At 56.7% G+C, this 27,705-nt stretch overlaps 1 protein-coding gene across 1 annotated transcript in view; it reads left to right on the top strand.

Annotated features, from left to right (window-relative positions):
• MPPED1 (metallophosphoesterase domain containing 1) overlaps positions 1–27,705 on the top strand; it is a 74,520-nt gene that overhangs the window by 493 nt on the left and 46,322 nt on the right. Inside the window, exons 2-3 of the mRNA XM_058741093.1 lie at positions 11,419–11,717; positions 19,864–20,045. Of these exons, the coding sequence (XP_058597076.1) occupies positions 11,494–11,717; positions 19,864–20,045 (406 nt within the window). The 5' untranslated portion in view covers positions 11,419–11,493. The remainder of the gene's footprint in view (positions 1–11,418; positions 11,718–19,863; positions 20,046–27,705) is intronic.

The following is a 27,705-nucleotide window of genomic DNA, read 5'->3' as shown; positions in this document are numbered from 1 at the left end:
CAGCGAAGCCCCTGCTGGTACTTGGGGGGCGAGGGAGGGGGCGGCTGGTGCCGGCCTAGTGGCCGCTTTTGCAAGGCATGGCTGGAAACTTCATCCGTCCGTCCGTCCGACCGTCCATCCATCCATCCATCCTTCCTTCCATCCATCCACTGACTCATTCCACGCGTATTTATTACTACCCGCTGTGTGCCTTGCCCAGAGGATTCAGTGGCTAACCAGGCAGGTCCCAGCCCTCACAGGTAATACTTCCATGCTAAGGAGCAGTTCTGGCTCTTGTGTGTTTATTCTGGAACTTGTTACAGGAGAGCGAATTCACACACAGCCTCCCCTGATCCAGGTGGAGACAGAGGAGGGTCAGTCTGAGAGCTGATGTGTCCAGGAGCGGGGGGCAGACCGTGGCTTGGGGTCTAAGACCCACCACCCTCCATTCCCTCCCGTCCCTCTCTCCACTCAGGCCAGATGGTGGGATCGGGAGGCCCCACGCTGGACCCGGCCCCCAAGTCTGTCCAGCTGACCTCTCTGAGATGCATTTCCCCCCAGCACTGGGTCAGACCTCTCCGGTTCCCCTCCAAGAGCTTGGTTGCCTTCCCTTTCCATTCCCAAGGCCCCAGAGGAGAGCTTGTTAAGTAGCAGACAATTATGAAATTAAACTGGGGAACGAAAGTGGGTGGGCTGGTGGATGTTTGAGCCGGCTGGACAGGACTTGAATGGTGGTGGGAGACTTGTTAGCACAGACCAGCCACATGGGGGTGGAGGTGGGGGGTGACTCAGGCAGGCACTACCAGCCTCAATACCCTGGCCGGTCTTTGCAAAAAAAAAATTACACCAACTTCATGAATAATTTGTCACATTGGCTAAAATGCTCTGGGGAATGTTGGTGAGGCCACCAGCTGACTGCCACATCCAAGTTGGAAGCCAGGCCTTGGTCCGTGGGAACCAAGGCACTAGGAGACCATTCTGGGGGGGGGGGGGGCGGGGGGAGTGTTTGGCAGCGCTGAAGCAGGCTTCTGGCCGTGGGGAGCACCCCGGGGCTTGAGAGCCAGCCGGTGGTGATCGGAAGGCATTCTGGAGCTGGGCTCTGTGTACAGGGGCCTGTGGTGCGGGAGCCGTGCATAATCAACTGTGCCTCACGAGGCTCGGCTCCCCGCAAATTGGCTTTCCAAGTGGCAGGCCCCACAACACTTGTAAAATCTTTTTTCTCAGGATGGGTTTCTGCGAAATGGTTACATCTATTTGAGTACTCAGTCGGTCGAGGTACAGTAATTGGCCAATGGCTGGTCAAAAAGCGATAATCCATTCACAGAGGTTGCATCCTGTGTTTGGGAGCGGTTCAACATGGGGCTGCCTTTCTATTTATTTCTTCACCCTAGAAATTTCCAAAGACCTGGATTGGGGTAGATCCCTTTAATGTTGATGTAGGCAGGCTCAGGGTCATCTGCATGTGGGATGCCGTATGTCTGATGTGCCTACTGTGTGTGTGTCCTTAGCGTCCCTTACACACACCCTAGCTGATGCCCCGTGGGCCATGTTTATGGACAGAACATGTCTAAGTTTAGGTAAAAGACCCAGACTTTGGGGTCTTTCTGCCAGTGTCTGAACTGTGTCAGGAATGCATAGACCAACGTCTAGAATGAGCTTTCAAAAAAGCCTGCTTTGGAAAAATTTCCCCGTCCACCCCTGAGACTGTGAAGTCTTCATCCGATGGAAGTAATTTAAGTTCATTAGTTTTCCTTGAACTTGCTACATTCCCTGGCAGGGATAGCCCCTCGCGTGCTCATGTAACGTAGGACACAGGAGAGAGAATTTGCTCTCGTCTGAGGAATGGAGGATGGGAGCAGGATTTCACTCAAGGAGAAAAATCAGCATTCCGGGTCCAGACTAGGGGGAGAAGGAAAGCCGTCCCCCACATGCCATCATCTTTCAGTCTATCAAAATGATTTTGTTTTTCTAGTTTCGGGCCTGTGAACTGATCCTGAATAGCGGGGCAGAGGAAAATAATCGGCCAGGCAAAGACTTTTAACAAGTAAATATTACGCACAGAAAAACATGCAATTAAGTGGAGGTTAGTTAATGCCTTTCAAGTTGAGGCCGAGCTGCAGTTAAGGGCGGAATTTCTGCGTTATCCCTGAATTGTCTGTCAAAATCTTTAATGTGACAATGTGACACGTCTCTCCCGTCGCCCCTCCCTCGCCGCGAACAGAAAAAGGGTCTTTTCAAGCTTCCCCCCACCCCATTCTTCTTTTCCCTGAGATCTCTCAGTTCGGCAATTGGTACCTTTGTCTGCCTGCCCCTCTGGAGCCTGGGACCCTGGGGGAAGGGCCTCCCCAGGTGCAGGGGCCGGAGAATGGGTTCTCAGGCTCACTCTGTGCCCACGGATCACGGTTAATGGCATCTCGGATGAGACAGGCTGCTTGTGGGGTCTTCCTTGTGGCCAAAAGCCTCACCCTCTGGGATCAGACATGCCAAACGCTTGCGGGGCAGGTGACAGAGGGGTGAAGGGCATGCTTCACACAGTAAGGGCCGTGTAGATGATGCTGGGTCACTCTGAAAGCAGTTCTCTGTCGCTGCGGTTCCTGGGGTGTGGCTATCCCCATGGCATGAGACCCCAGCTAGCATCCTCTCCAGACTGCCACTGAAATTGTTTGCCTTGAGTCTGGAGAAGTGAAGAAAATGTAAAAAGCAAAAGCAACCCCAAGGGAAAGGAAAAAAAAAAAAGGAGAGATCCCTTTTTTGGGGGTGGTGTTGGAGGGAAGGTATAAATAGTTCCTCAGTTAATTTGATTCACTGTGGTTCTCTCCCTGGTGATCTGGCCGTTCTGCCGCCAACTTTATTTTGACTTTTTTTTGGTCCCAATGAGACGAGATTTAGTTTATATCTTATTTCCACTTAAAATATCCATGGCAGAGGAGGACAGCCCAATCTCATGGAAAAAAAAAATCATAACAAATTGAGATTATATGTTTTATTTAAAAAATTTTTTTAATGTTTATTTATTTATTTATTTATTTTTTTTATTTTTTTTATTTTTTTTTATTTTTTAATGTTTATTTATTTTTGAGAGAGAGAGAGAGAGAGAGAGAGAGAGAGAGAGAGAGAGAGCATGAGCAGGGGAGGGGCAGAGAGAGAGGGAGACACAGAACCCGAAGCAGGCTCCGGGCTCCGAGCTGTCGGCACAGAGCCCAACGCGGGGCTCGAACCCACGGACGGTGAGATCGTGACCTGAGCCGAAGTCGGACGCCCAACCGACTGAGCCACCCAGGCGCCCCTGTATGTTTTAATGTTGACCTCAGATACAAGCTTGAGATAGTCTTTGGTCTTTTCATGCCTTTCTGTCCATTACTCTTTGGGGGTTTTCTTGGACGTGAATTTGGCCAGCTTGATGTCACAACCTGGTCGCAAATAGAAGCAGCTGCAGTGAAAAAAAGAACTCTCCCCTCTGGCTGATGGTGATACTCCTTGAGCTCAGAGCCAAGGATGGAGGGAGGTCCCTCCCTCCACCTCCCCCCGCCCAAATCCACACCTGAGAGTTTGCTTGTTTTGAATGCCTTCATATTTCCATCCGCGCCTTCCCTTCCGAGGAGGATTTGAGACTCGGCATTGATGCACACCAAAGGCTTTTGGCATGGCCCGTGCTAATTCCATCACTTTAAGGAGCAAATGATGCCTATTTGCAATTTCTCACACACCCATTGCTTCCCCTTCATTTCATTCCTTTGCATTTTCCGACAGTGCTGCAGCCTGGAAGGCTGCAAAATATATATTGCACCGGCTACCTGAGAAGCGTGAGCCCTTCCCCGTGCCTCGTCCTTCCCCCTTCACGACGAAGTGCTCTTTGCATTGCAGCCTTCGTGGAAAAGGCAAATGTTCCCTCCCCCACCCTAGGCTCTCTGCACAAAGGGGGTGTGGGGGAAGAGCATTGAGTTTTGCTGTTTTTTTTTTGTTTTTTTTTTTTGTCGTTCAGACACATTAGTTAATTGATCATACTTTGGAGGCTTAATCCTTAGTTGCCAATTCCCGCATGATCGCAAAAAAAAAACCCCCGCACTGAAACTGATCGTAAAAATGGCAAAACCTCGATCTCAGACTTAAGTGTAGCATTACCATAGTGCCGATTTGATTATGCTTCATGACATCTGCTTAATAGATTTCCACGAGAACTGTAAATCCACATTCACTTTCTTTGCAAATTGTATTTCGATGGTGAGCAACCAGGACCCTCTCGCTTCCCCCCTCCCCAACCGCGTGTGTCCCAAACCCCCACGACTGTTGAGTGGGACTTGACGAGCTACAAAATGCTGGTTTTTACACATTTACCTCTCGTTTCCTTTTGTGTGTGGGTATGTCTGTGTGCACGTTTGAAACGGATCTGAGCAGCTTTTCCTGTGTCAACTCCGCAGATACGTGAGTCTCCAAATGCTTTATTTTGAAAACTAGGACATAGCACTTTGCAGAAGAAAAATCATTCCATTCACTATTATTTATGTGATTGCTGATCTGCTAGATGGAGAGAGAAAGCACCAAGAATTATAATAATTTATGGAGCGGAGCGCTGGTTTACAAACATATTTCCCAGCCCGAGCTTTGTGGGTTTTTCTTTGCGTCTTGGGCCTCGTTTGGTGCTGTGGGGATGGAGAATATTCGGAATTTGAAGACCGGCCCGATGAACGGACTGCGTTCGTGTCTGAAAGGAATAAGTGAGCAGCTATTTGTGGCAGACAGGACACGATCCAGTAAGCAGCACTCTTGATCATTCTGAAATAAAAGTACATAATTGGAAAATGAAACGGCAGCCACCGCTTGGGGGTGGGCGGCGAGGAATTAGAAAGTGTAATTTAAAATCATGTAGTCATAATTCAAAATGGGCCCAGCTAAAAGGTTTTTAAGTGGTAAATGCTTTAAAGGCACTCGTGGTTGATCCTTTTTCAAGGAATATGTGTAATTTTCACGATATTCGTGCACTCCTTCGTCGGCTCGGCCCGTCACTCATTCATCATTTGGCGTGGCCGTGGGGACCAGCCGTGGGCTGGCGCTCTCCGTCCTGGACCCGCGGCTGACAGAGGGGGAGGGTCAGATGTGAGGGCTGTCATTTTCGGGACGTGCTGGATTAGGTCTGATCCCTGCCCTCTCCCACCGCCCCCCCCTCACCCCCAACTCCCTCCGCTGGGCTATATGCTCTTTTCCCTTTAAGTTTCTGTTTCTTTTCATTTTTTTTTTTTTTTTTTTTTACCCTTTATGACATTTTCAACTATTGACTGATCAATTGCATATTTTCAGGCACGAGCCAAACAAGGAAGAACAAAACCACTTAGAAGTGATTTTTGAGCTTGTGTGGAAGGGTGGCTTGTGAAAGAGTTCTTCCCACCCCTCCCCCCAACCTTGGTATTTTCCTGTTCAATATTATTTCGCCTGCATGTTGCTTAGGGAGGACTACTTAGGTGCTCGCGCGGTTTCTCTGTGACATTTCGCCACATTGCAGTGAGATCTCAACAAAAGCCTCAGTGAGCAGTGACTTCCGCTGAGCTGGCTTTCTCCCAGCATGGCTGTGGCTGATCGGTGGGGACAGTCGCCTGTGCACTGGGCTGACCTGTGGAGATGCCCCCCAACTCGTCGTTGAAGAAGACGAGGTGTGGGGTAAGGATGCCCTGAGAACCCCGGAGAAGGCTTTCTAGGTGGGGACAGTGACTGGTGGGGACAGGTGTTTCTCTGGGCTTTCTTCTGTTCCTGTGTGGTCACTGTCACCTGATTTCCGACCCAGGACCACACAGTGTTGTCCTGGCCTCACCCTTGTGGCTGCAAACACGCCGATGTTTGAGAAACACGGGTGCCTTTTGGGGATGGTTGCCTTAACAGGGTGGCTTTGATGATGGAGACCTTTACCCTTTGTGACGTTTCCAGTATTGGGAGTGGAAGAAACACTTAGTGAGCGCCTACTGTGTGCTGGGCCCTCAGCCAGGTGCTCTTACAGGTACTGTGTCCTGTAATCCTCCCAGTGGTTCTGGGGAAGGAGGATTTAGCGTCCGTGTGGTTGTAGGGGAGACACCTGAGCTTTGGGAGGCGAACGCTGCTTTTGAATCCGGGTTGTGAGTTGTGAGGGCCTGTGCGGCGTCCCTCTCCCACTCCTGGGATCACCTATCGTTTTATCCTTTGGCTTCTCATTCAGCTCAGACGGGGGCTTTGCTGAGAGATGTCTGGGGCAGTTGTAGGTGGCGGGTGGCAGTGCCTGGCCCAGCCTGGGGAGGTCGAGGACACGTCTGGGAAGCAGGTGTGTGTGCACAGAGGCAGGGTAGCATGCAGAGCCTTTCAGCAGAGGGAACAGCACGTGTGAAGGCTCAGAGGCGGGACTGCCGGTGTGCTGGGGGAAACCCGGAGTGGTGAGCTTGGCCTGAGTGGTGAGAGGGAGGCCGGGGACCCAGCCTGGGCTTCTGAGCTCATCTAAGGACGTGGGGCTTTAGCCCAGAGCAGCAGGATGGCCCCTGAGGACATTTGGTGCACCGGAGGGAATGGCTTAGTCAAAAGTGCATTTTAGGACATTCATTCTGGAGGCTGGCTTGGCACTGGCCTTGACCGTTCAGCAGGAGAAGGCCAGACAAGGCTGTGGGGGCAGTCAGAGAGCACAGGGCCTGGAGCTGGCCTCTTTCCTACATGCGACCTTGCAATACAGCTGGTGCCTAATAGCTCCTTGCTACTTCCTGCCTCGGCTGATGTCCAGGTTCCTCTTCGAGAACCCTGGCTTGACTTGATTCGTGGCATCTGAGGACCAACAAGTACATGTCTATGAGAGGGAAACAGAAAGACAGATCGCTCTGTGAAAGAAGGACTAGAAAAGGGAGCCCTGGGAAATGGAGGCACTTTTTCTTTCTTTTTTTACATTTTCTTTTTGCTTTTTAATTTTTTAAATTATTTTTGAGAGATGCAGACAGAGCATGAATGGGGGGAGGGGCAGAGAGAGAGAGGGAGACGCAGAATCCGAAGCAGGCTCTGGGCTCCGAGCTGTCGGCACAGAGCCCGACGCGGGGCTCGAACTCACAGACCACAAGATCATGACCTGAGCCGAAGTCGGACGCTTAACCGACTGAGCCCCCCAGGCGCCCCTGGAGGCGCTTTTTCAACAAGAAGTTTTCGACCCAGAAATTTCAAGAATTTTCAACCCTCCTAACTGGGCTGATTGGACCTTTATGGAGAAGCAGGCACAAGGCTCCCTTCTCCTCTGTTACCCGGCGAGGGGACTCGTGCGGCAGTGGAAGCACAGAGAGGTTAAGTGACTTGCCCGGGGTCCCACAGCTAAGCAGCACTGGAGACCAAATTTGAACCCGCTGCCCCTGACTTCAAAGTTCAGGCTCTTCTCCACTGCAGAAGCACACCAGTGGTCAAGAACAAAGACAGTAAGAGAGAGACCATTTCTTGATGCTTCCCCTGCCTCAGGACCTTTACACTGGCTGCTCCTGCATTGCGCAGGGCTCGCCTTTCCCCGGGTCTGGGTGTGGCTGGCTCCCTCTCAGCCCTCGCTTTTGAGGTGACGTCACCTCCTCAGACAGGCCTTTCTTGATCACCCAAGTTTAAGTAACAGTCCCCTTTTCCCCATTACTCATTATTACATCACTCCGTTCTTCTTCCAGGCACATGATTATCTTGTGTGTATCTTGCGTGTTTACTTTGTTGCCCCCTGCCCTTTCCTTGAGGGCAGTGACCTGTTTGCTTTCTCCTTGCTCTTTCTGGCACCTGGAACAATGACTGTGGTAAATGTTTATTGAATAAGTAAATGCATTAATGAATTCACCCCACCCTCCTCCTCCTGGGTGCGTTTTCTTCCCACTCACTGGCACGGAGGAGGCACCTGCTGCCGGGCCAGGATGTGTATGTGTGGCTCAAGGTCGCTCTGCTGGATGGAGAGAGTCAGGACACAAGCCCAAGCCCGCTCCACGCAGCAGGACCCAGTGGGGTCCCAGCGGCCCCGTCGCACTGCCCACATGCTGTGCTGTTTTGTGGACCAGGTGTAAACGCTCCCCAGCTAAAAGCCGTTTGTTTGGGCAACGCCGCTCCCCTCCGTGGATCGGCTGTGTTCTCCGCATGCTGGCTGACGCGCTGCTGTGGCTCCATAAATATTAAACGGGTATTAAAAGAAGGCTCTGCGTTCCCAGTTTCCCTGATTCCTTCAAGCAGGGCCCGTTGCGAACCCCCTTTATGTGAAACGCAGCGTTTCACTGCAGAGCGCCTCCCGGGATGCCTTGCCGCCCGCTTTTCTGGCCGAGTCCCCTGGTGCAGAGCCACCCTCCCCCTGCCGCCGGCCTGAAGGCGGGCCATGGAGGTGCGGGCCCCTTGGGGCAGGGACAGGCGGAAGTGCCCGAGACCTCGCCTTTCAGAGGGTGGTGCCCAGCCTGGCCAGCCTCCTTGCAGGGCTGTGCGGCGGGTCAGGGGGGGAGGGGCCGTGAGTCCTCAACCTTTAGCTGAGGCCTCTTGGCACTCAGTCCCTGCCAGGCCTGTGCCGGGCGCTGGGGAAAGAGACTGGCAAGACACGAACTCTGTCCCTCCATCCGTCTGTTCTTCCCCCCAACGTTCCCTCCATCCGTCCATGCATCCATCCATCCTTCCGGCCAGCCAGCCAGCCAGCCACACCTCCCTGGGGTGACAATGATAATAATGGCATAACAATAGCTGACATTTGTTGGGCGCTTATTATGTGCCGGGTCCTGTGACAAGAAGTGTACATGTGTCACCCCAATTAATCTTCGCGACTGCTGCTTTTCTCTCCGTGTCATGGATGAGCAAATTGAGCTTCCTGGAAGTTAAGCCACTGGCTCAGGACTACAGAGCTGGTGAGGGCTGGCGCTGACGTACGGGGGGTGGGGGGGGGGTGCGGAGTGAGTGAGACCCAGGCCCTGCCTCCAGGAGGCGTCTGGCCCTTCGTGGCGCCCTGGAACCAGGGCCCCCGATCTCTGAGAAGATGCCAGCTTGGTCGAGGGGTAACGGGCGAGTCGGGTTTTGCCAGCCAGAGAGGAAGGCAAAGAGGCCCGGGGGGAAGGAGCCAGAGCCCTGGGGTCAGGCTGCTAACAGCTAGCCCTCAGTGGTGCCCACTGTCTGTGCTGAGCTGGGCAGCTGTCCCCTCTCGGAGACAGGCCTCTCTCCTCTGTAGGATGGGAGGCGTAGGGATGGCCATCTTGTAGGTCGGCGGCGAGCCTGTGAAGCGTTGGACGGGGCAGCTCTGAACACGAGCACGGCACCTCGTAGCCGAGGGCCTCCGGGCACTGGAGCCCACTGGGCATGGGGTGGCGTGGCTGAAGTGTGGGCAGGGCCAGGCCGTGCAGGGCCTGCGGACATGGGCCCTCATCGGAGGAGCCAGGCAAAGACGTGACAGGCAGGGGTGTGATCTTAGGTAGGCTTGGCTTTGAGAAAATTCAGGTTCTCCAGGGCTCCTGGGGCTCCCCCTTGACAGCCTTGTGCCACAGACGCCCCGATACCTGGGCGGCATCTGCTCACAGCAGGCCCTCCATGGGCAGGTGTCACACTGAAGGGAATAGTGATTACATAGTAACCCAGAGTATTGGCTGGGCACTTCATACCTGCCAGGCACTGTGCTTAGGACCCCCATTTGTTTAACCTGCCCAGCTGCCCTGGGAGGTGGTGTTACTGTTGTCATACCGGTTTTCCAGAAGAGGAAGCTGAGGCTCAGAGAGGTTAAGACATCAGCCTGAGGTCACACAGTCAGTGCAATGCTGGGGCTCAAACCCCTGTCCAGATCTGGGCCCTTGGAGGCCTGGGCCACAGCATCTGCTGCCCCCAGGCCTCTCCCAGGGTCGCAGATGGACCAGGGCCAGCTCCCACAGAGATTTTGTGAGTCCCACAGCCAGGAACCCCCACTTGCCCACCTCAGAGGCCTGCCCGGAGGTATCTGCTGGGAGAACCGAATCACAGAGAAACAATCAGCAGGACAAAGGACAGGAACAAGTGTTGTCCTGAGGGAAGGGCAGATTTTTCTCCTTGCCTCCCCAAGTGGAGAAGAGGGAGGGACATGTGTTGTGAATCAGGATGCGTTTCTTTTTTTGGGGGGGGGGAGGAGGAGGATATTGCTGTTTATTACACCTTGTATGGGCATGATTGTTGAGATTTTTAAAAAATTAATAATCCATTTCTCCTTCGCACGTAATTAAAATGTTCTCCAGTCTCTAATTTTTGTCATTTTCCTAATCTAATTTGGTTTCTGACGGTGGTGACTCCCCTTTGCTTTGCACGGGGATTTTTCTCCATTTAACGTGACTGGGATATGACTGACCAAGAACAGTTTAAGTGACGTTATTTTCCCCTTGGTTCGGTGCCGTGGACACGGAATCCTCGGAGGGTCTTAATGACCCCGCGTTGAAACAAGACACGACAGAATATCTTCAAGGCCTGATCTGTTTACACAGTTTAAAAGGATAATCACGGCAAAGAACGAGAACGCTGGCCGGTCTCAGGAAAGGAGGCGCTGGCCGATACGGGAAGTGCGTGAGCGGGTCCGGGTAGGATGGAGACTTAGCCGCCTCCACCCCCCAACCCCGTTCCCAGGATTCCACCTTGGAATCAGTCAAAAGGACATTAAAACCCAGTAGCTGCAGGCGCAGACCGCACTTTCCAGAGGATGACATTTGCAAGCTGCGGTTCTGTATGGATTCGAGGTTTGACGGGAACACCAGAATTCCCGAGATCCTTGCAAGGCATTCGGGAAGACTTTTGTTTTTCAAGGAGATCCTCCCCTGCCCTCCCTCCCCCCACCCCGGGCCACCTCCTGAGCTGAGTTGGTGTATGGCAAATCTGTCTGGGAAAATCCCTTCTCCAAGCCCTGCTCAGAGATATCTTCAGGCGACGTTGATGTTGAGGAAGGAATTTTCGCACGGTGCTCTGCACCTGCTCGGGCTTGCAGGGGGGCGGGGGTGTGGGTGCGGTGTGTTTCGGGGGGCTCTGTGGGGAGGGGGTGGGGTTGGAGGGGAATCCTCCCGATTCCCCCGCTCCGAAAAGTAAAACTTACCTTCCCTGGTTACAGAACACCAGCCATCGTGTGGCCCCATCTCACGGTCACCCTGTGGGTTCTGGAGGATTTTTGTCGAAGAGAAAAAAAAAAAAAAAAAAAAAGTCTTAAGTATTTAAACATGTCGGACCACGCATGCATCCGTTCCCAGCGTTGTGGGTTTTGTTTTTTGGGGTGTTTTTTTTTTTTTGTTTTTTTTTTTTTGGTCTCTTCCCTCCCTTTCCCTTTTCTTTTTACCAAAGTATATTCATCAAACTGCTGAGTTGGAAAGATCTGTAATGAGTTTTTGAGCTGTATGACTGTGTTTTTTTTTTTTTCTCTCCCCCCCCCCCCTTCCTCTTTCTAAATCTTCATCTGACATTAAATAAAGCAAATCCCAAACAGATTCACTGCCTCACGGTTCTGCTCTGTCTCCTCAGTCTGTTCCCAGGTCTGGCTCGGGGCCGGGCGGCGGCGGTGGCTGCGGGAGATGCCCGGGCGGCCAGTGGAGGCCCATGTGGCGCGCTAGGTGGGACCCCGGTGTCCTGAAGGCCGAGGCCCTGGCCCTGCTGCCCTGCGGCCTGGGCATGGCGTTCTCCCAGTCCCACGTGATGGCCGCTCGGAGGCACCAGCACAGCCGGCTCATCATCGAGGTGGACGAGTACAGCTCCAACCCGACCCAGGCCTTCACCTTCTACAACATCAACCAGGGCCGCTTCCAGCCCCCGCACGTGCAGATGTAAGTAGCAGCTCTCGGCGGGCCCGGCTGCCCGGGGCCGGGGAGGGGGGGGGGGGCGGGAAGGGGCTTGCTACAGGCTCCAAGCAGGTTCGGACCCTAGTTTTAGGCCGCCTGTCTTCCCTCACCTCTGCCCCTCCCTCCCTCCCTTTCGTCCAGACCCCTTTGCCTCTACTGAGATAACAGAGATGCTTTTTCCAGTCCCGCTCCCTGCCCCTTGAGGCCGATGGAAAAGGCCAGCGATGTCCCAGCAGTAAGGCCAAGGCGAGGGCACAGACTCGAGAGCCCCCGCGACCGGTGGGGGGAACCTCTCCCCTCCCTGGATTGTTTTCTGAGGTCTGGAGAGGAGAGGGGGCCCAGGGAGGAAACGGATGAACTCCTTGCTCTGCCCCAGGCAGCTAGCTCCTTGCGTTCCCGGGAGACCCTCCTCCTCGTTTATCCCCCACTTCCTCCAGGGCTGCGAGCACCGTCTCTAGGGAGCCCCGGTTCCGTGGGGGCCGGGCGGCTGTTCCTTTGGGGAGACTGGAGAATCTGGCACGTGGACCGCTTTGGAGAAGGAGCCCGGGGGGGTTTCCAGTCCCAGGCCGGGAGGTGGGGGCGGGCGGGTTGTGGTTCCCTCGAGAGCCGTCCTCTGCTGTGAAGGGTGGGTGCGGGGAGCTTCTTCACGGGAGGAAGGGCTGAGGGAGGCAGGCGGGCACCGGGCCTGGGGTGGGCTCCAGCCCATCTTCCCTCCGTGCTTGCTTGGAAAAATGCTCATTTCTGTAGGGACTGAGGCCTGGCGTTGTCTGTAGCTGCCTACTTTATCTGTTTGGGAGACGGCCTCCTGTTTCCATTTTGGGGCCAGATCGGCAGGTTGGGGCAGGAAGGTCTCAGCATTCTTAGTATCCGGGACCTGGAGGTCCGGCAGGGCTGCTGCAGGGAGGGGGACCTTCCCCAGGCCGGGTTTTCTCTTTCGTCGATGGGGTTAGTCTTCCCGGGCCGGATGGGACCCGGCCTGAGGTCCCTGGATGCTGGGCTGGACTCCTGCCCATGTGGGCAGAGCGGGTGGGGTTCGCGTGGCCAGTGCCCCCTGTGCGTCCCCACTTAGAAGGGTCCCCAGGATGGGGTGCCTGAGTGGCTCCAGCGGTTGAGCGTCCGCCTCTCGGTTTTGGTTCGGGTCACGATCTCACGGCTGTCATGGGTTCGAGCCCCGCGTCGGGCTCTGTGCTGACAGCACAGAGCCTGCTTGGGATTCTCTGCCTCCCTCTCCGTCTGTCTCTTCTCTGCTCTCTCTCTCTCTCAAAATAAGTAAACATTAAAAAAAAAAAGGAGGAAGGGTCCCCCGGGTGCCAGAGCTAATTCCCCGTGGCACCGTGCTGTCACCTACGGTGCCCCTGCCCGGGGCCCAGCAGACACCCAGGCAGGCCTCTGCCCCAGGACAGAGCCAGGGAAACAGGAGGTCGGAGGAGAGGAGGGCCAGGGGGCGGAGGAAGGACCCTCTGGGGAAGATGACTTCTAGGTTGAGACCCCAAGGAAGATGAGCGAGGGCAGCAGCTGGGAGAGGGTTGGGAAAAGGGGACACGTGAGGAATGCAGAAAACGCCCGGCTGGGGGCTGGGGGCTGGGGGCTGGGGGCTGGGGGCTGGGGGAAGCCTTCCCGTGCGGACCCCTGCAGGCCAGGCTGCATCCTGAGGAAGGGCAGTGAGCGACCACGTGAGAGAGGGGCCATCTCCCCCTTTAACCCCCGAGCAGCCGCGGGGTCGGGATGTTTGTGAACAGGTGCATAGCATGCCCGTTAGAAGTGCGCGCCCTGAGCCCGCCTGCCTGGCTCTGAGCCCCTGGCTCTGCTACTGCCCTGTGAGGGGGATCTGGGTGCCTCGGTCTCCCCATCTGGAAAACGCTGAGGATTCAGTAGCTAGATCCACCCAGAGCGGGGCCAGGGAGCAAATGTTCCATGCCGTTAGTCCACACTGGGCTGGGCCAGGTGCTTGATACAGCAGCGATCAAAGACACGTCCCTGCCATGCCGAGCTGACTTTCCCACGAGTGTGTCAGAGCATAAGGCACTGGTGCAGTGGGGAAAATGCTTCCTGGCTTTCCTGTGGTCACCCAGCTAGAGCAGACAGAGTGGATTCACCCTGGCCTGCTCCGAGCTGCCACCACCTGACATGGGGCTCCCGGCTCCCACTGGCCGCGGGGCTCAGGGGGTTCGGGCACTGCCTCGGGGAGGGCGTGTGCTGAGCCCTGCCTGCTCAGACCAGCCCGGCTGTGAAACAGAGCTTTGCATAAAGCTGGGTGAAGCCAGGGCCATGCAGGGACCCGGGGGGACTGCTTCGTCCCGCCCCCTCCTTTCAGACCGCAGCCCCCAAGCCCGAGGGAAGCATGCAGGCTGCTGGAGGCGGCTGTTTGGATTTCCATGACGAGTTTCCATCGAGGGGGAGACAGGGAGGATGGATGCCGCTTCCCCACACGTGATTTATCACCACCCTGGGCTTTGTCTCCGGGGTGAGGGAGCGAGGGGGCCTTATTTAATAAATCCACAATTTATATTTAATAACAGCAGTGACAACCCAAACATGGCCTCCGATTGAGCTGTGTGATTTATGCGATTGCCCCCAGAGACCCTGGTGGTGGCGAGGCTGCCTTTGCCTCAGTAATGAATGTCTGGATCTGGGCCTCCCGGTTTGGGGCCCTGAGGCCCAGGACCCCTCACTCTGAGGGCCTAGAAACCCTGCGGTGGCCTCGGGAGAGCCCCTCCAGGCACCAGCCCTTCTGACCTGGGTGGGTGGGCGGGCACCGGGCCCGGTGGCCGGTGAGAAGACTTGACCGCCAGGCCAGGGTCATCCTGGGGGGTCTGCCCTAGAGGTGCCCTGGGGGTTGGTGCCAGGCATAACAACTCTTTTCTCTGGCCTTTAAAAGGAGTCCTGTTGGTGGGGACTTGAGTCATCCTGTGTAAAGACCCTCCAAGCATGTCTTGAAGAAGACAGCAGAGTCAGGGGAGCGGCGCTGTGTGTCAGGCCTGGGGAGGCCCCCTCCCGGCCACACTTCCCGGTCCCGGCGCTGACCTCCCTCTCCCGTGGGCTTGGGCTTCAGAAGGGATCCTGTGGCCCCAGTCCGTCCATGCACTGAGAGGCCCCCGGGAGACAATGAGGGTCCGCTGTGAGCCCAGGGAGCGTGAAGGGGCAAGGCAGGAGGAGAGGACTAAGCCTGGAACATTCCGTGCCTCCTTCTGCCTCGGGTCTCTGCACATGGTGTCCTTTGTGCCTCCTCCATGCTTTGCCCTGCTAACACGGTCTCATTCTTCAGATCTCACCCAGATGTCACTTCCTTGGGAAGGCCCTCTGACCGCTCCCCAGACCAAATCTCCCCTTCCCTTGACCCTACCCCCTACCGCCCGGCTCTAGGGTCTGTCCCTGCCACCAGCATGGGGCTGGTCCCTCGAGCCTGGCACAGCAGAGAGATGGAAAGAAGAAAGAAAAGGGAGTGAGGATAAGGCAGGGAGTATGGCCCCGGAAGAGTGGGGGAGATCAGGGGGGGGCTTCCCGGGGGCAGTGGCATAGCCCCTGGGGTTGGGGGACCAGCAAAAGCAAAGGCTGAGAGGTGGGAAGGGAAAAGGGAGGGCAGCGGAGGACTCAGAACGAGGGCCTCGTGAAAAGAGCACTGGGCAGTGGACACCAAGCTAACCAGTCACTGCCCTCCTCTGGGCCTCAGTTTCCTCACGGTAGAATGAGGGGATTGGCAGACTCTCCCATTGGGAACCGCCGTGGCTGCTGCCCAGTCACATGTCCGGACGGGGTCCGAGCCTCACTGAAGGGAGGAGTCCTCTGGCCCCAGCCCCCTGGCCTTCAGAGCTTCCCATTTCCCCAGAAGTAGAGATGACGGGGGAGATGGCCTCTGCTTCTGACGTCGGGGAGCTGGTGGCTGACGGGAGAGGGAGGCCGAGGAGGGGGCCGGGGCCCAGGGAACGGCTGCAGGGGGCACTCACATCCAGGCTTCCAGCTGCGAGGGTCCTTGAGCTCTCCCGCCTTGTCCAAGAGTGAGTGGGTGGCTCCCACCTTCCAGAGCTGGCCTGGGGGCTGGGAGGGTCCAGGGCACGGCGAGGAGGTGGCCGGATTGGGGTGCCGGCCGAGGCCTGGGTGCCAGAGGGCGTGCTCTCTATTCTGCACCCTTCCTGCTGCCGTGATTCTTGTGGGAACACCCCTTGTTAGGCTGGGGACAGGTGGCAACAGGTTTCAGGTCTCGGTGAGAGAGCCGCGGCCGTCCCCTGTTCTCTGAGGCCCGCAGAATGTCGCTGGAAAATAACCATTTTGCTTTGTTAGCCTCAACAGGTTAGATGCCCAGATCCCTGTTGTGGAGACCCAGGTGCCAATCCACTCTGTAACTTACTAGCCAGGGCCTTGGATATGGGACTAACTTTTCCAGCCTCGGTGACTCCAGTCTCGCTGTGACTCAGGTGTCAGCCAGGGTGTTGCATTACGAGTGTCAGAAACTCAGTGTCAATTGCCTGAAGGATAAAAGAGTTTACTGGCTTACTTAGTTAGTAAGAAAGCCCGTGTTTGGACCCAGCTTCAGGTACAGCTGGATCTAGGGATCAACTTATGCTGTTAAGTTCTCCCACCTTCTTGTCTGCTCTCTCTTTCTCTTTCTCCATATCTTGACTCTCCTTGTTCTTTTCCTCACTCCCAAACACTTCCAGGCTGGGTTTTTGGGGACTCCACGAGGTGACCTCAGGGGGTATCCTGTCCACAGGTATATCCCTTGTGCCTGGCGGATGCCCGGCCTTTAGGAGGCCTTTAGGAAGCATTTGCGCGTAGATTGAATGAATGAAATGAGCTGGGTCTAGAAACAGTCCAGTCCGGTGGGGGTTTTGGAACCAAAGACTGGCTTCAAATTGCAGCTTTACCGGCCTGCATAGCTGAGATCCCGGACAAGCCTTTCCTGAGCCTCAGTTCTCTCATCTGTAATATGGGCATACCCATAATACTCTGCCCAGACGGTCACGGTGCGAAGACAGTGGATGCATGTAACGTGCTTAGCACAGGATGAGCTCCCGTCCGTGGGGAGCACCCAGCATCGGTGTCATTACTGTTGCTGTTATTTCAAGTTGAGCATTTGTTACAATCTAAATAGCCGGAGGACAGTGCAGAGAAGCAAGAGTCTTTATTTTTTCCTCAGGGGATTATTAGGTTTGCATCCTCACTGAGCTCAGTAGCCTCGGGGTGGAGGGAAATAAGAATAGTTAATTAAAGAGCCCAGGCTCCAACAGCCCGACTGGAGCCCTCGGAACTGGTCCTGCTTTTGGCTGGCTGATGGTGGGCGGGGCTGAGGCCTGCTCAGGCTCCATGCTAAGGGTTCACAGGAGGAGAGGTTGTTGGGACCAGAGGTGGCTCTGGAGGTGGCCTCTCGCTCCCTGTCTCTCTCTCCCTTCATCATCCCTCTCTGTCTCTTTGACTTGGCCTCTGTCACCTTTGACATGCTTATGACCTCGGTATGTGTAGGGGTGAAGGAGGGAAGGAAAGCAGGAAGGAAGAAAGGAAAGAAGAAAGGAAAAAAGGAAGGAGGGAAGGGAGGAAGGAAGGAAGGAAAGAATGAAGGAAAGAAGGAAGGAAGGAAGGAAGGAAGGAAGGAAGGAAGGAAGGAAGGAAAGAAGGAAGGAAAGAAGGAAGGAGGGAAGGGAGGAAGGAAGGAAAGAAGGAAGGAAAGAAGGAAGGAGGGAGGGGAGGAAGGAAGGAAGGAAGGAAAGAAGGAAGGAAAGAAGAAAGGAAAAAAGGAAGGAGGGAAGGGAGGAAGGAAGGAAGGAAGGAAAGAAGGAAGGAAAAAAGGAAGGAGGGAAGGGAGGAGGGAAGGGAGGAGGGAAGGGAGGAGGGAAGGGAGGAGGGAAGGGAGGAGGGAGGGAGGAGGGAGGGAGGGTGGAAGGAAGGAATTTGATTGGCTCACTCATGTTCCTGTGCCAGGACAAGAGCCCAGTAGCAACCATCTGCCCCTTGTCCAATCGGCTGCACTGGGGGCAGGCAGGATGTACAGGTGACCCAGAGGCCTAGCTCCCTGCCAGACCGTCTGTCAAAGGGTTGGGGGCAGGGGAAGAGGGCAGGGACTCTGAGGACACAGGGATGGGAGGGAGTCTTTAGCTCCCAGACCAGCTCAGGTCCCGCCTCCTCCTGGAAGCTTCTAGGGAGCCCCTTGCTGGATTAGGGCCTTCTCTGGCCCCCAGCTTCTCCGTTGCCCGGTCAAGGCCGGTGGCCTTATTGTCACTGCCTAGCCAAGTCTGCCTCCACCATCAGTCTGTGGTCTCCTGGTCTGGGTTTAGGCCCGGTTCATCCCCGGGGCCCCGGCACTGAGCTCGGGGCCGGCCCACAGTGAGTGGGCAGGATGTGCTTGGCTGAATGAATGAGTGACTGACTGAATGGATGGAGGCAGAAGGAAGGCGGGGCGGGGGGGGGGGCGTGCCAGGGCCTTCTTGTTGGTCATCATCAGACTCTGGGGGTTTTCCTCTTCTCCCCGGTCATGCCCCACTCTGACCTGCCGGGAGTCTAACTCACCTTGACCGGCCCCGGAAAGGCCCGAGCGTGCTCCCTCCCGGGACGAGGGGAGGCTGGCTTGGTGCCTCCCACTGTGGTAGATAGAGCGCACTAACGCTCCCCGCACATTAGCACGCTGAACCCACGTCTCTCGTAAGGTTGTTAATTAAATTTCTTCGAAGTATATTGTCTGGAAAAAAAAAAAAAAGGATAATTAGAAAGATGTCTTTAAAAGTATTTATGTAACTGATATGGTACCGCTTTTGGTTTGCCGCATAATTAGATTTAAACACAACTCCTCGAGTGGCATACTCGTTTGGAGAGAGCCGCTCGTTGAAATGTCATTGCGTTGTTTTTAAGAGTTTTGAGCCTGGCAGAATCATTCAGCTGAGGAGGCTGAGCGTGGTTTGGGGAGCACCGGACCGGCAGCCACGCGGGGCCACTTAACTCAGCCCTGGCGTCCTCGAAACCAGAGGGCTGTGACGGGCTTCGCGGAGCAAGAACTTACCTTTCTGCAGCTCTTTTTCATTTCCCGATGGTTTTTGCTTCGTGAGGTGGCTCCATGTTCCAGGCGAGCGGAACGAGGCCACGTGTTTTGCTGAAGGTCACACGTCAGCGAGAAATGGCGGAGCTGGGATCCGAAGCCCCGGTCTGATTCGGGGACCCTTTGCCCGCACAACCCTGGAAAGCCCTTGTTTTAAAAATGAGGAGACCGGGGCGCCTGGGTGGCGCAGTCGGTTAAGCGTCCGACTTCAGCTCAGGTCACGATCTCGCGCGGTCCGTGAGTTCGAGCCCCGCGTCGGGCTCTGGGCTGATGGCTCGAGAGCCTGGAGCGCCTGTTTCCGATTCTGTGTCTCCCTCTCTCTCTGCCCCTCCCCCGTTCATGCTCTGTCTCTCTCTCTGTCCCAAAAATAAATAAAAAACGTTGAGAAAAAAAAAATTAAAAAAAAAAAAAATGAGGAGACCATCTCACGGTTTTGAAAACCTGCTGCCTATCTTTCGTGCTTTGATTTCCCGCGCTTCCTGTGAGATTCCCCCCCACCCCTGCTTTTGCACCCCTCTTTCCCTGGATGCTGCGTGCCCCCCCGCACGGTGCCTGGGGCTGGTTCTTCCACTCGGACCAGAGGCCGTAGAACTTACAATTCTCGATGGGGTTAATGTAATGTATGTAATGTAATGTAAGAGAACTTACATTCTCTGGAGGGGGGCGAGACTCGTTTTTAGGGGGTGAAGAAAGCTTATTCTTCTTAGAGAGCCCAGATATGCATACATACACGAACAGTTATCTGTGGGGTTAAAAACCTCACGGGAGGGGAGCGAGGTAGGGGAAAAACTCATCTAAAGAGGGTCGATGATGGAAAGGGCCGCGGCAGCCAAAGAGCAGGTCGTAATCGCACCGTGCCCACAGGTGCTCTCCACTCCGTAGTTACCTCCTTTAACCCCTGAGGGCCCATGTTACTGAGGGGAAACTGAGGCCTCAGGGGGACACACGTTTTGCTCAGCCAGCAAGCGGGAGAGTCGGGACTCGGAGCCCCCGAGGGGCCCACCCGGGAAGTCGGGGCGCGCCGTCTGTGTCCGTGGCTGGTGGGGCCGTGAGCTGTGCTCGGGCCTCGTGCTGGTCGCACACCGCCTGCAGTGTCTTCTCTCCCCGCAGGGTGGACCCCGTGCCTCACGATGCCCCCAAGCCGCCCGGCTACACCCGCTTTGTCTGTGTGTCTGACACCCACTCGAGGACGGACCCCATCCAGATGCCTTACGGCGATGTGCTCATCCACGCCGGGGACTTCACGGAGCTGGGGCTCCCGAGCGAGGTGAAGAAGTTCAACGAGTGGCTTGGTAGGTGCCGGGCCGGAGGTGGCCTTCCTGCGCTGCCAGGGCCCCCCTCTCAGGCCTCGCTTTGCCTGCCCACCTCCCCTGGGCAGCCTTCCCTGACTGCCCGCTCTCGGCCACGCCTCCATGTCTCCCACCCCAGCTTTTGCCTCCCGCTGTGACTTAGTTTGTGCGATTCTTTTGGCCTGGGAGACGCCCTCCAGAAGGGATTTTGTCGAGGTTTGTTTATGTCCATTTGCATGTCTAGCCCCCGGCGCCTGAGACAGGTAGGTGCTCAATATATAATTGGTGAATGAATGAAGGCATGAGTGGGCGAATGAATGGATCAGTCTCTACGAGCGGTGATACCAGGGCAGGCACCCAGCTGGTCTGTACCGGCTCAGCCACCACCACCGGCGTGAAGGCTTCCCCAGTGAGGGGATCCCCAGGCAGGGGACCCGTGCGGACTCCTCCCCGGGGGCAGCTGTTGGGAGAAGGAGTGGAGCTCGATGGGCGATGGTGGACGATGATTTATAAGCGTGCCCCCCCGGGGTTTGTCTTCAGCTTTTTGCTTTCTTCCCCAAACAAACAAACAAACAAACAAACAAACAAACAAAAAACATAAATGTGGAGTGCCTCCTGGGAAAAACAACCTGCCCAGAATCCAGAGAAACCGCACAGCGAGCCGTCTCTGCCGTGGCCTGGGGGACACATGGACGGCCCCTGGGCGGCCCAGCGTGCAAGTGCACTGGCTTGGAGGTGTGGGTGCAGAGCAGTCCCACCTCCGTGCCCAGCGCTGCTCGGCCGCCAGACGGTCCCCACCCCCCCCGAGCCCCCCCAACTCCCCCCCCCCCACCCCCGCCGCGCACTTGGCTGGGAGCTCCGTGAGCAGAGGGCCAGGAGCGAGGCGGGGGGAGCCGCAGGAGCGAGAGGCCCAGCTTTGCCAGTCGAGACAAATATTTACAAGCAAGGCCTTCCCTCCGCTTGGCAGGCTTGGAGCTTTAAATATTGATTTTTCAAACGGGAGATTCTGGTCAAGCGCCCCGTTTGGGCTGGAATGTGTGGAGGCCGAGGTGGGAGAGGGCTCCCGCAGGGCGGGTCTGTCTCACGGCTCCTTGCCTTGTCGCGTGCCGCCTCCTGGCCCCAGGCTGCCCCCCCTAGGGTGGGGTCCCCGCTGGCTTCCTGTCCCCCCCCCCCCCCCCCCCCACACGGCTGCGGGTGTCCAAAGATGTGAGGCTGAGCCAAGCCTGTGTCCCAGGCAGGTGCCAGGCTCCCGCTTTGGGCCAGACTCCTCTCCGTCACTGCCTACTTGACTTTTGGGAACCAGGTGAATTTGAGGACCAGTGCTGTTTTTGTCCCAATTAGAAGGAGAGTTAGCCCGAGGGTCTCAAGGGTGGGGACTGATTCCAATGAGGTCCGTCACTGAGGAGGGGATGAGTGAAGCAAACGGCCGCCCGTGCAGCCGGGATGGTGCCACGTGCTCCAGGAGCACAGGTCAAGGCTGACGATGGCCTTCTGCTGGCAGGGGAGGCTTCCTGGGGAAGCTGACTCCGGGCCAGGCCCTGACTTAGCAGTTGCGAGTCAGTGCAGGGAAGGGGCAGCTGAGGTCAGGGGTGCTGGTGGGCACTGGAGAGGAGTGGCCGGGTGCTGTGGCCGGGGTGAGGGGATTTGGGGCGTTGAGGGTGAGGGCCCCGGAAGGAGGGCTGGGCTGACCGTGACTCTGAACGTGAGGGGAATTGGGGACCCCAGAGGGCCAGCATGGCGAGCCGGCCATTTTTAGAAAGATGGTTCTAGCTGCCCTTTCATAGAAGTCAGAACAACGTGCTGTGGGAATTTGGGAGGGGGGCGTGGCGGGGTCTTCATGTGACCCGGAGCTGGATCGATTTATCTGCCTGGGTTGTTGCAGGTGGAAGGATGAGCTTACACAGGGGGTCCCCCAGGCGTCTCCCCTTTGCTGCCTCGAAGTGTTTGCCGACGTCAGTGCCCGTCACTCAAGTGGGATAGGGTGGGGTCGGGGGGGGGGCTCCAGACTCCAGACTCCAGAATGAGAAGCCCCTCCCCTACTTGACTGAGCGGCAGGGAATTTGCGCGTGAGTGAACACGTATATAGGAGCAGGCTCCTAGAGGTCCGCCTGCAGCGGGCTTTTAGGGAGCCTGCCTGTCGCCCAAAGTGAGAAGTGAGACTCCGCCTCTGTGGGCTGGCAGTTCGGGGCCCCGGGAGGTGGCGACTGTGGCTGAGAGCCGGGCTGGGGGCTCATTAGGCCCAAGTGCATGGTCAGGACAGGTGCGCTCTCACAGACGCCGAGCGGTTAGTGAGTGTTGATGCGTGCGGGGCACTATTCTCTGCGCTTGGTGTGTCTTATCAAATCCTTTCATCCTCCTGGCGACAGAATGAGGCAGGAGCCGTTGTCACCCCCACTTCACAGAGGAGAAAGCCGAGACCCACCGCCGTGACGTGACTTGCCCAAGGCGTGTGGCAGAGCTACTTGGATTCGAACCCAGGCAGTTGGGTTCTGGAGCTGAGCTCCTCCTCAGCCGTTGTCTCCTTTCTTGTTCTTCGTACGGTGAAACCTCTCTGACTCAACGTAAACGTGTGCACTTTGCCATCTTGGGTCTGCTTCCTGCCCGGGTAATTACAGCAGCCACGCGACCTGTCTGGGCTTCAGCGGCCTCCTTTTAGAGGCAGGCGGTCAGGCTCCCCTTGCCCTGCCTACCTCTTTGGAAGTAGGTTGTTTTGAGCCTCCATTAGGATAGAGGAATGATCGGCTTCTGTGAAGTATTGTGTATGTGGCATTGTCGCCCCCCCCCCCCCCCCGCCCCGAGCTGGCGTTTGCCAGATCAGGTCTCCCCTTGGGGTAGAGGTAGGTGTCATGGGCGGGTCCCCCAGGAGAGGGGAACATCTGATCTGAGCCATGGGGGTGAGTAGCAGGAGACAGAGAAAGTGGTAGAACAATGTGTGGGCAAAAGTGTGTGCAGCTCCTGAGAAGTGTTGATGTATGATCTTAGCTATGTCTGCAGTTACACACACACGCACGGAGAAAAGACTGGAAGGAAGTACTCATTCATCCATTTGGTCTGTCTCACTGGGAACCTCCCACGTGCCATGTGTGTCCCAGGCACCGGGGTGACAGCGCGGTGGGAGGGACGGGGCATGCTTGCCTTCTGGTGATGGGGACACAGTGCATCTGAGGAGCGGGGGGCGGGGGGCTCCTGTTCGCAGGCCTGTGGGCCAAGGATGGGATTTGGGGGTTGGTTCCAAGTGCAAAGGGTATTTGGGGGAGGTTTGTGTAGTGTAGGGGAGTGACCTTTAAAAAGGTATTCAAAGGCCTGAATTATGGAGTTAGAGTGAGGGCAAAGTCTCCGAAATGTTCCAGAATTGATGTCTGGGTGGTGGGTCATGGCATATTTTCTTCTTTATGGTTTTCTCTCTCCTCTACCTGGATTTTCTGTACGGAGCATGTGCATCATATAAAGGCAACAGTAAAATCTTACCGTTTTTCAAGAAATCTTGGCCTCTCTGGTATCTGGTACAGAACGTGTCCCAAGATGGCGGTGAGGGCAGCCCTGGCCTTAGGTCAGGCCTGGTGTCATCCATCTACTCAGAATGCCACCTGGAGCCCTTCCCTAGGACAGCAGGGCTTCCCCCTCACTCCCCATCCCTGGAAGGGCCAGGCTCTTCTCCTTGGATAAGAAAGTTATGGATTTGAAATCTACAGTAGCCTGCTTCTTCCCCGTTCATTGATCTCACAGAAAGCATTTAAAATCATATTCTAGGGGTCACCTCCAGGCAGTCAAGAGGGGATTTAAGAAATTAATAAAGACCTTCTTTGCAAGTCAAGATTGGACACCTAACTGCGGTGTGTGTGGCTAAATTCAAGCTGACTCTAATTGGCTGGCAGGTGCGCTGCTCTGGGCTTGGCTGTGAGTGGTGACCGTGTTTTGCCCATTTGCAGGGTTTTGTCTGGGTCTGTCTGTTGGAGGGGGCAGGTTTGGGGGCGACAGGGTTCTCCTGAGAAGACCGTTAATACCTTTCCCGTCGCCCATTAATATCCCAGATATATTCATGAAATAGAAATGCCAGCTTGGTTTGTAAATGTTCCAGGAACAGCTAAAAAATCACTAAGGACAGGCTTTTCAGCTAGAAAGGGTGAAAGGAACAGCAAAACTTGCTGAAAATGGAAAGGAATGTGCTGGAAGCTCCTTGTTTTTCCATAGCTAATGACCTCAGTGTCGGCCGAACCGGCTGACGCTGTGCTCCTCCGTCCCCACTCTTGGCCTTGGCTCCTGCTCTCCCCACAGTGGGGAATGTTCTTCCTCCTGTCGTGCCGAGTCCTGCCCGCCCTCCAGTCGCTGCGCGTGAAGGCTGCCCCGCCCAGTAGGGCAGCGTTGGCCTCTCTTCCCTCTGCACCCAGAGCTCCCCGTTCAGATCCTGGTGGTGGCAGGGCATTATCTGTGGCTTCATGCCCCTGTTTCCCACCTAGACCATCAGCGCCTGGAGGGCAGGGCTGAGCCTCATCCCCAGCACCAGGCAGCACTTGGCCCGGGGTGGGGGTGGGGGGCGGCCAGAGGCTGTGGGCTTGGGATGGACGAGTGGGCAGCACACTGATGTGCTGTGAGCCGGTCACTGTGTCCCCAGCAGGGCTGTGCACAGCTGACTGTCGTTGGGTGGAAGCAGCTATAAGTGGGGGCTCTGGGGAGGGCAGGGCGGTCTGCAGGAGGGTGTGAGCTGTGGCTGTTGCAACTCGGAACTTGGGGTGGGTCTGAGAAGACCGAGGGTTGGAGGCTGAGTTGGGGTCTCCACGATGAGGCCAGGAGCTGAGGCCAGCAGGGATCTGGACCCAACCAAGGAGGGCCTGGTGTTTCAGGTGGCTGTTTGGGGTCCACCTTGGAGGCCAGGGGTGCCGAGAACAGGAGGAGACGCTGAGCCCCAGCAGCACCCACCTCCCAAGATGCTGGCTGCCGAGGCTGCCGCTGACCCGGGGTCTCGACACCACACGCATCGCGCCCCAGGCGTGAGCACCAGGCTGCTGGCTTCCATTGGCGACCTTGCCTTGAAGGACTGATTCACATAGGGTCACCAGGCTCGCTCTCTGTGACCAGCAGGTGCCAGGCTGGCCTCCTCAGCCCTGGCCCCTGCAGCCCTCACTCCCACCCCCTAGCTTTGGTGGCCTCAGACCCCTGCACGGGCCCCAGAGGCCACAGGCCAGTTGTTCCCTCCCCTCCCCTCCCCTCCCCTCCCCTCCCCTCCCCTCCCCTCCTGGCTTCTCCACCCTCCCCCCTGCCCCCACCGCCCCGGGCTGGACACCGCCCATCTAACTTGGGTTCTCCCGCAGCAGTCTCCACACCACCGTCCTCTCCGCACCGTCCCATGCCCGTCTCCTTTTGCTCCTTGTTTTGCCCCTGCCTGCTGAAGCCTTGGTTCTTTCCAGATGACAGTCACTCCGGCCCCGTCTTTCCACACTTAGCTTTCCCTTTGAGATCCAGCTGGTGTATTATTGTTCACTCTTCTCAGAAGACACTTCCTCCTGGCTGTCCGCCAGAATTTCAGACTCGTTCTGTCCCAAACCTGCGTGCATCCCTCCAGCGTGCCCTCTCCCTTCCCTGAGGCCCGTATCAGCTGTCACTGTTATTCTGACCTTGCTGCTGTCTGCCTGCCCCCTTCACCTGCTTATATTACCTGCTGAGCCACCGTGAGCCCCCAGGCGGGCCGGCCAGCCAGGCTCGCCTTCCCCCTGCGGGATCCTGTGAACCCCTAGAGCGTGGAGATAGTGCCCCGGTCAGCGAGGGTCCTCAGAGCCCCGCCCCCGCTGGCCCTGAGGGCTGCCGGGCAGGTGTTGGTTGAATAAAGCGTGGAGACGTCTGACAAGCATAAGATGTGCCAGTTAATTAAGTGGCACTACCCTTAGCAGAATCAGGCAGGGGAGGAAGATGGGGGCCTGGTAATGGAGTATTTGGAAGTTATAATTAACTTTTTACTGGGGCCCTAGCATGAAACGAGATATAAGACAATATAAAAGGGGTCCAAGGATTTAGTTAAATAGAGCTGGGTCTCCTGCAAGGAAACCCTTAATTAAAGTCTGTGAGGGAGGAAGGGAGAGGAAGGGAAATGGGGAAATCATTCCACGGCAGTGTTTTTGGTTCTCGCCTCATCTGCCACAGTGTTGAAGGCCCGAGGGCCGCAGGGGTTCGGCCGCAGAAGTGGGCCGCCCGCAGCCTTGTGCCTCTTTGCGATGTAGCCCAGGAGCCCGCGGGATGGCTGCAGGTGGAGGTGAGGGGCCCCGGAACGCGCAGGGCGCCGGCCCTCCCCACGCAGGAGCTGGAGGGTGCCCCCAGGCACAGGGATTGTTAGGGCCTGCGGGAAAAGATGGGCTCCCGTGCGGCTGGAGGGTCCCCACCCCCAACCCTGCCAACACCGCTCAACCACTTGCCTTCCCGCGGCAGCCACGTCCCAGGTTCTGACTGTTCCCTGATCTCCGGTCTGCCCTTCCTGGCGGGGTAGCCGCCCTTCACGTGGAAGGCTGAGCTGTCCCCATCCGCCGCCCTCAGCTCTGTCCCCGGCAGCGTGTGTGAGCACGAGACCCTGCTTTTGTCTTATCCCTTTAACTTTTTGACCTCCGTCCTTCCCGCCTCTCCCCACCAAACATTTCTCATTTGTGTGCGTGTCACCTGCTTGCCACGCCTGGGCCGTGACCGTGGCGCGTCTCATGTTTTGCGTGCAAGGCTGCAGAGACGGCCCCTGCAGAGATAGTACATGGAGCCCCTGCACCGTCCCCGGTCCCGGGGCACCCCGCTGCAGAGCAGGACCCTTCCTGGGTCCCCTCGGCATCGGCAGCGTGCTCTCCAGGCAGCAGAGCTCTCCCACTGTCCAGCACTGTGCGGACAGGGCACAGGCGAGGAGCTCTGCCGGTGTGGCCGGGATCCCCAGGGGTGCAAGCAGCTCAGCTCCTCGGGGACGGGCCTCACCCTGATCTGTGGACAGGACCCGCAGCCTCTTCAACCAGAGCAGGGGATAGAGAACGGCAGTCGGGGCTCCTGGGGCCCGCCTCTGGCTCTGCCCTGCACCAATCGGGTGACCTCGCTTTCCCCCCGCTGAGTGTCCGACCTCCATAAAATGTGACATGTGGACCATGTGTTAACGAGGGCCTCCCCAGTGCTCTTGCTTGGCTGTGCGGGCGCTGTCCGGGGAGCAGTGCCCCAGGCCCACTTTCCTCCTGGCCTCTGGGCCCCGGTGGGTTGGGCGAGGGTCTGCTTCTCCTGCTGGGCTGTGACCGTGGGAGCATGGGGGAGGGGTCCACACTCACCCCACTCAATACAGGTGTCAGGAGCCCACTACATTCGCTGGCTCGGTGTTGGGGGTTCAGGGATGTCCACCGCGGGTGTGGTTCCTGCCTGAGGGGCCTGAGGCAGGGATGAGTTATAAAGATAAAACAGAGTAAATAGACAAGATCGTTTTGGTGATTAGATCAGTAAATCAGGTCAGTAAACAGGGCAAGGTGAGAGTGACTGGGGCAGGGGTTTATCTGACATAAGGTGGTCCAGGAAGCCCCCTCCGAGAGGGTCCTGCGCTGAGAAGAACCCAGTTCTGAATTACCTGGAGGGTAGCCAGAGGCCCTCAGGGCTGAGCACAGTGGCCCTGGAGGCCAGGGAGGAGGCCCGGTCCTGCTGGCCAGCAGCTGGGGAGAGGACG

This window comes from Neofelis nebulosa, chromosome 8 (genome assembly GCF_028018385.1).
Source record: "Neofelis nebulosa isolate mNeoNeb1 chromosome 8, mNeoNeb1.pri, whole genome shotgun sequence".
NCBI lineage: Eukaryota > Metazoa > Chordata > Mammalia > Carnivora > Felidae > Neofelis > Neofelis nebulosa.
The sequence above is the reverse complement of the archived record's forward strand: the minus strand, read 5'-3'. Positions and strand labels throughout refer to the sequence as shown.